Source organism: Poecilia formosa, unplaced genomic scaffold (genome assembly GCF_000485575.1).
Source record: "Poecilia formosa unplaced genomic scaffold, Poecilia_formosa-5.1.2 Scaffold36, whole genome shotgun sequence".
NCBI classification, from domain to species: domain Eukaryota; kingdom Metazoa; phylum Chordata; class Actinopteri; order Cyprinodontiformes; family Poeciliidae; genus Poecilia; species Poecilia formosa.
The window spans coordinates 1779785-1787386 of record NW_006799975.1 but is presented as its reverse complement, the minus strand read 5'-3'; the positions used below and the strand labels follow the sequence as shown (position 1 = coordinate 1787386).

The window sequence follows — 7602 nt, the reverse complement described above, 5'->3', positions numbered from 1 at the left end:
GAAGGCGCCCCCTTGTGGTCAACACAGTTCAACAACACATTCGCGGGCGCCAAACTCCAGCAACCGGAGTGGGAGACACATGACAGGCCTACCAGCTAAGCCCTGCGATTAGAGGAGCTGGAATCATGTTCGTCGCTCGCAGCATCGCCGCTGACCATAAAGATCTCATCCACGATGTCTCGTACGATTTTCACGGGCGCAGAATGGCGACTTGTTCCAGCGACCAAAGCGTCAAGGTGAGCTAGACTAGGCGCTAATGCTGAAGCTCAGCCTAGCATGTTAGCATTCCCCACGTTAGACCCTGTTAGCTCTGTAAACATTATTGACTCATTTAAGTTGAGTTGTTTGAGAAAATGTAAGCCTCCTTTAGAACAAGGCAGCTTTACATTACAAATAGGGCTAAATAAGCTCATTTTACATATAGCTAGTCCGACTGAGTCAACTAGATAGAAAGAATTTTGTTTAGTTTAAAATTATCTAAACAAAAGGTGTAAATGTACACTGATAATGTCACGGCACTAATATCTTTGAGTGAATTTCTGCCTCTCAGGTTTGGGATAAAAGTGAGAATGGAGAGTGGCAGTGCACAGCCAGCTGGAAGGTAAGCACCTTTGCTTTCTGTCATTGTAAAACTTGCTGCCGTATAAATCCCTGTTAGGCTGGTATACATGAAGGGCTGTCACTTATGACTACCTTCTTATTAAGCTGTCATCAAATCAATAAATTGATTAAATGTTAGTTCTGAAAACAGGGGTCGTGAGGCAAAACCTGTTGGAGTCCTTGAGATGATTTTCAGAGATCAAACTAATGAAAAAAATACGATATATTGAAAGCAGATGTGTGCAGTTGATTTTACAACAGAATTACAAATGGATAAAAAACAGTCTGGTATTGAGCCTTCTTTTGTTGTTGCACTACTGTTTTATTGATTTTCTTGTAAGTCATGGAGTTAACTGATAGACTATTTGAGATCAGTTTCTGATGTGGATCGGATGCTAAAAAGTTTGGGAAGCTCTACAGTGGAGCGCCGGTATTCTCTGAGGTTAGGAACCCCAGAGAATAGTCTGCGAATAGTTGAATTCTGCAAATAACTGACCGACTTTTTTATCTGAAAAGTCGTTTAATATGGCAAAACAGTTGCTTAGTTGGCAACAGTGTGGTGACTGTTGTTAACTGCAAACATACAGATGTGACATGGTTGACGTGTCTGTCAGTCAAATCTTTCTAAAAGTGAAGTAATAGAGAACAGTGGTTGGTTCTTAGACTTTTGCCAGCGTAGATAAGATCGGCTTCACATGTAGGTATCGGCTGATCTCCCAAAATTAAGAAAATCTTTGCGGATTTACCGGTTCAACCCTACTATATATGTAATGTTTTATTCCTTTATTTATTTTCAAAGGTAGTGGGTGCAGCTTATATTCAGGTGTGCTCAATACCGTTTAAATTGAAGTAAATTAAAATTAAAATGTACCATAAAAATGATGTTTACTAAAAACATAATTCTTGGCATATATATCGGCATTAACGTCAGTGTCGATGTTAGCCATTTTATAGCATAGAAATATCAGTTTCTATAGTACAACTTGGCTGTTATTATCAACTGATGTTTATTTCCTTCTTGCCAAGCAATGTCACCTGTGGAGCCATTTGTTCACAGTATTGAAAGGGAGATATATAGATGTATATATTGGTTATTGGCCATAAAAGCAACATTAATGTTGTCTTTAGCCCAGATGCTAACATCAGTGCATCGCTAATCATGTTATTGATTTGTCCTGGGAGCCTTATGAACACTGTGACATATTTACCTTATTGCTGCAAATACTGTGAAACTGGCTTTAGTTTGAGAAACGTATCCCTTTGTCGGGTGCAGACCCACAGTGGATCGGTGTGGAGAGTGACCTGGGCTCACCCGGAGTTCGGCCAGGTCCTGGCCTCCTGCTCGTTTGACCGAACAGCCGCCGTCTGGGAGGAGATCGTCGGGGAGTCCAACGACAAGCAGCGAGGCCTGAGCCACTGGGTCAGCGCAGCCGCTAGCTGTTTGAAAACCAGCCCCGACTTGATTCTTGTCGTGTTGAGTTTTAACCCAGGCCGTCCACATCGCCTCTGTCCAGATCAAGAGAACCACGCTGGTGGACAGCAGAACGTCGGTGACGGACGTGAAGTTTGCGCCTAAACACATGGGTCTGATGCTGGCCACCTGCTCTGCAGATGGCGTGGTGAGGATCTACGAGGCTCCGGACGTGATGAACCTGAGCCAGTGGTCTCTGCAGCACGAGATCTCCTGCAAGCTCAGCTGCAGCTGCATATCGTGGAATCCCTCGAGGTACTGCACCCGTGTTCACCACACAGCAGGTTCCTACCAGGTCTGGCTGGGTCCCACGTCTGCTTTCCTTTAATGTCTGATTCAAATCCTTATTCTAATCTCCAGACTAAAAACACTCATTTTCGGAAACTCAGTTTGTATTCAGTAGTTAAAAGTAGTGAACTTTGACCATAGAGAAAACAGTGTTTTCAACAGAAACTGTTGGGAGTTCAACAGACGATGAAGGGATTAAAAGATCATCCCTGTTTATGCATCAGTACGGTCGTCTTGTACCTTTATTTGATTTTATTTCAACAACTCAAACTACGTGTTTTGTGCATTCCAAACATGGGATGTTTCTATTTTAATGCATTAATAAAAACCTCCTGATCAGCTTTTGGAGCCACTTAGGCAAAGAATGTAGCAGCACCTTCCTTGTACTGCGACATGAAAGCATCAGAAATGTTACTAACAGTGTTCATTTGTGTTGTTCTCCCTAACAATTTTCATGTTGATGAAAGCGGTGTGTAGTTGGATTTTTTTTTCCATATATATTTTTCTTATTGCCGTTTTCATCAGGTTTCATTATCTTCCAAGCCTGCATCAGCAGTTAGCACTTCCTGTTATTTACCCTGAACACCGTGTTGGTTCTCAGAGTATAATATTCTCCACTTAAGGAAGATAAACTGTCTCCAAAAGTTTTGAACAGTAAAATCAGTTAAAATAAATAAATAAATAAATAAATAAATAAAACACACCAAGTTATTTTTAAGTTGCCATGTAAATAATTTCTTAGAAAGCATTAAAAACTTTCCTAATCTTATCATTGGATTTTAGCAGATTTTAGCTGTTGTAGGATTTCTCTTTTGTCTTTTGGCAAAAGACCACGAGACATTTCTCCCTCTTGACTCAAAGGTTTGCTTTGCCTGTATTTACCCAGAATGCCCGGTGCTATGATGGGTTTCCTGCTTTTGAAGCAGTCTCCCTTTCAACTTGGCGTTGACATGTGCATTCAAAGCACACCAGAGTTCACGTCAACCAAACCCAGGTCTAGGTTTGTAGGCGGACCAGAATTTTCTTTTTTGGTCCGCATCAGGAGTTTAATTCTGCATTCACACCTCCCCAAACCAACTAGAGTTCAGTTAAAGAGGATGATCAGGGCTGGTGTGAATGCAGCCTAAATGATAGCTTCTCCTCGCAAACTATTTTCTCTGTGAATTGAAATATTATTGTTCTTAAAATGTCCTTTTTGTTGCACACTGTCTCCCTGCAGTTCTCGAGCCCACCCCCCTATGTTCGCCGTGGGCAGCGATGACAGCAACGTGACGTACGGTGGGAAGGTTCAGATCTACGAATACAACGAAAACACGCGGTAAGAACCCCGTTCTGGTAGATTCCAGTATGGAGTAAAAACCGCAGCAGCCATGAGTCGTATTGTCCTGTTCCAAAGGAAATACAGTAAAGCAGAAACGCTGATGACGGTCACCGACGCCGTCCACGACATCGCCTTCGCCCCCAACCTGGGCAGATCTTTCCATGTGCTCGCCATTGCAACCAAAGACGTCCGGATATTTAAGCTCGTCCCTTTGAGGTAACGTCACAGAGAGGGTTATTCCACGATTGTGTTTGCTCAAGTCAGAATCTTTATTTGTACCCACTTGTTGAGGTGAAACTAACACTGCTTTGTTCTGGATTCCTCTCTGTCAGGAAGGAGAGCACGTCTACCGGACCCACCAAGATTGAGGTCCAGATCATGGCTCAGTTCGACAACCATAACTCCCAGGTGTGGCGTGTGAGCTGGAACATCACCAGCACCCTGCTGGCCTCGTCTGGAGATGATGGCTGCGTACGTCTGTGGAAAGGTGGGACGCTGGTTCAAAACTGTTTACAAAACTGTTTACCCGTCACCTTTTTTTTCTTCTTCTTCTTCTTTCTTCAACTTTGTTGCTTTTTTTGTATGTTACAAGCTTCAGATTCTAGAAGTGTTTATATGCCAAATACAATAAAAGCCTTTCAGGTGACATCAGTAATGAGGGAAAATAAACTTTAGGACAATTTGAAAACAGATTTTCATTTCAGTTGTTCAGAAAACTTAAACTTCTATGATAATGTGTGTTGGTTATCCTCTGCTATGTGAATTAGTTTGGACACCATACCCAGCAGGGGGCAGAAGAGGCCAGTCTATCTTCTTTTTTTTTTTTTTTTTTTTGGAGGTCTGGGTGTATTGAAGCAACACTTCCAGCTGATGTTTCGGTGTTTCCTTCTGCAGCTAACTACATGGAGAACTGGAAGTGCACGGGCATCCTGAAAGGAGACGGCAGCCCCCTGACGGGCTCATCCGGTCAGCCCACAGCCATGAGCACGGTGGTGGGCTCCTCCGTTCAGAACTCCCAGAACATCCTGAACGGGATGTCGGCAGGAAGGTAGGTGGTGTGGTGCCGCCTGCCGCCACTCACCCAGCCCGAGACCAACCGATAGAACTGCTAACCTTACCGTGCCTCACACTGATTGGAGTGCAGCTGACCACTGACAACAAACCTGGACTCACACTGGTCTGGATCAGGCCTTTAGAGCTGGTGTGTATGTATGCGTGTGTGTGTGTGTGTCTGTTGGCTTCTCCTTGATTTATACTGATGCATGTTATGAGCGGCGTTTATGTTTCCCCTTTACTTTTCCATTAAGGACTAACTGTTTATTTACTAGTAAAAAATAAGTCAAATAAACTTGTTTATATGAATTTGATTTGTGGTTATTATTTGAGCTGCTAAAGTTACTTGAAGGGAATCGGCGAACTGTGAGCTGTGTGAAGTTAATGTTTCCATCAGGAGCGTATCCGCACCCCGGGGACAGTTTCCAACTCCATCATTCCAAGTTCTCCTTGTTTGTCTGTTCAAATGAATGTATCCTGGTGCCAGTCTGGCCACGCCGTCTTCCTCTGGAGGAAGTAAACGCTTTAATGAACGCTTTTAACCAGCTGAGAATGTGAGGATGAATACAGCCATTTTTAGAATGACAGAGAATCTCATTTTCGTTTATGCAAGTTCAATTCCTAAGCAGTAAAGCTCACATGGGGGATATTGCATGTAACCACTTTATATAAATTTTTAATTGAGTTAATTTCAGGGTCTGTAATTAATCTCCCTTTTAATTGGGGGGAAAAAAGCTACATTTTCAGTTTTAAAGGCCCTTTTGTTGCTGAATTATTGAATAAATAGACATGTGAGCTCAACAACAAAGATATTTCTGGTTTTTAATCTCTTATTTAGGTTAATTAACCATAAAGTGCAAAATGCTACTCATTCAGCTTTCCAGTGTTTCAGGAACTCCTGATCATTCATTGGACTTCTTTGGAAAAATTATTCTTTAGAAATGCAGACTGTGGACGTTGACATCAGCTGCTTGTGTTTAGCACCGAGATGCTATTTTAGGGTTGGATAACTTCTCTGATAGGCTAACTCCTTCTAGCACAACCTGAACACAAAAATGGTCTTTTCCAGCGTCCAATCAGATCGTTTGTTGAAGTTAAAATGAACCGCCAGTGGGCCAATAGAAGCAGCTTTGTCTTCCATCATTGTTGTTTATGGATATTGCTTGTGCGTCAGATTTATGGGTGTATCAGTAACATGCAAATACAATGGTTCCGGCCGGAACATTCAAATATAAAAAAAATAAAATAAAATAAAGCTGTTGAGGGCTCATTAAAATCTACGTAATTAATTAATAGAAGTTAACGTGTTAAAGTCTCAGCCCTAGTAAATTTGTAAGATTAAAATATTTCATTACTTCAAGAATAATTTTCTTACATTTGCAACAATAAAAAGTGCATAACATACTAGCTTGACAAGCGTGGCAGAAAAATTGAATCAGGACTAACTGGTTCTGACAGAGATTCAATATGTGGCTGTATTTATTTTCAATCTAACTCCTGTCTCGAATTATAATTATTATTATAGACCTAACTCTTGATTCACATCTAACACAAGTAACAGAATCGGTTCACTGTGTGAAATTCTCTTAAATGTTTATTTTTGTATATTTTCAGATTTCTGTACACAGTGTCCTAGTTAGGGATGCACCAATGTGAAAATTTGGGCTGATATTGATATCTGATACTAATATTGCTGTCATGGACAATATCTGATATTTATGATACATTTTTTCTTCAGTTAAAGCCCCCACAATCTTACGCTGCATCACTACAGTGGTGCCTACCAGGACAGGAGTCGGGGGGGCCACCCCTAGAAAATCATATTCAGTTCACACAGTGCCTTTAAAAATCAAGACATAAATGTAAAACCCAATAAATAAATGTGGAAAAAAAAACTAAACATTTTTAATTTTCTTTACTAGCCTGGTCTTTGTACATCCTCTTCATAAAGCACATACACAAACAGCAACATGGAATTAAACATCTATTAGCCCAGATTTAAATATTGGCATGATTACAATGTTAAAAAAAAAAGACTAATATTGCCTGACAATACTATTATTGCCAATATAAGGTGCATCCCTAATCTTAGCATTCCAATTGTCGTGTGTTGACGTAGAAAAAGACGTGGTTTGTTGGTTTGTTGACGTTAATTTGCTCTCATATTGGTTGTTGCATGCAGGATTGCCAAACGAGCCCCCTTTGCTCCTCCCCTGCGACAGCTGACCTCTCCAAAGATAAACCAGAGTCCTGCGTATTACTAATAACACTCGAACATGACCAGCCATTTGCCATGAAATACAACACTGCCTCGCAGCGTACTTGTTCTTCAGGCATGAAAACTGCACGCATGTACTCCACACTTTGTTTTTGTGACGTGCGGCTGAGTTTCATTCATTAGATTTCTTCACACCCGTCTTGAAAGAATAAAGCAAATTTTTGCCATTTCTCAAATTTAATCTCTGCAGCCTCCTTTTTACATCCTTGTCCTCTTATATTCTATTTGTTGTTTTTTCTTCTGTTTGTTTGTCTCCTTACTTTTTCATCACTCTCCTCGGTGCTTCAGGTATTTCTTCCCCCCTCTGGATCCTCCCAGGGGGGGGACCAGGCATGGTCACCTGCTGCCTCCGTCGTCCCTCATAGAGCACTGTGATGCTGAGCCTGTTGTTCAGCCTCAGCAGCTGGCTCTTGTTCACAGTCGCTCCTCTAGGGCACTGCTATCCCTGCCAGAAACTGAAGAGCAATGACTTGACTTGAAAGGGTTTTTTCTCCTCCTTTTTTGTGTACTTTTATTAGAAAATGTAGTGCTGGGATGTAATGCTCAAAATACCTTGTCATTCACTTGCAATAAACATTTTTTTAAAGTTTG

General features: G+C 41.4%; 1 protein-coding gene across 2 annotated transcripts; it reads left to right on the top strand.

The window, feature by feature from the left end:
* Window positions 1-7602, top strand: seh1l (SEH1-like (S. cerevisiae)). Of its 2 annotated transcripts, none has more exons than XM_007550458.2 (9): window positions 1-236; window positions 551-601; window positions 1874-2020; window positions 2115-2326; window positions 3579-3677; window positions 3756-3896; window positions 4013-4167; window positions 4575-4728; window positions 7300-7602. In XM_007550458.2, the coding sequence occupies exons 1-9, from the start codon at window positions 126-128 to the stop codon at window positions 7478-7480; spliced, it is 1251 nt and encodes a 416-aa protein (XP_007550520.1). In that variant the 5' UTR covers window positions 1-125; the 3' UTR covers window positions 7481-7602. The 2 variants fall into 2 exon arrangements, with proteins under 2 accessions (XP_007550520.1, XP_007550518.1); XM_007550456.2 differs by lacking the exon at window positions 7300-7602 and adding an exon at window positions 6916-7182 and having other exon boundaries at window positions 3-236.

Bases quoted from the DNA above. Each gene is read 5' to 3' on its own strand.
- seh1l (XM_007550458.2), top strand. From the start codon at position 126: ATGTTCGTCGCTCGCAGCATCGCCGCTGACCATAAAGATCTCATCCAC. The intron at 602-1,873 runs GTAAGCACCTTT...TGTCGGGTGCAG, and splicing joins AGTGCACAGCCAGCTGGAAG to ACCCACAGTGGATCGGTGTG. The intron at 4,729-7,299 runs GTAGGTGGTGTG...TCGGTGCTTCAG, and splicing joins AACGGGATGTCGGCAGGAAG to GTATTTCTTCCCCCCTCTGG.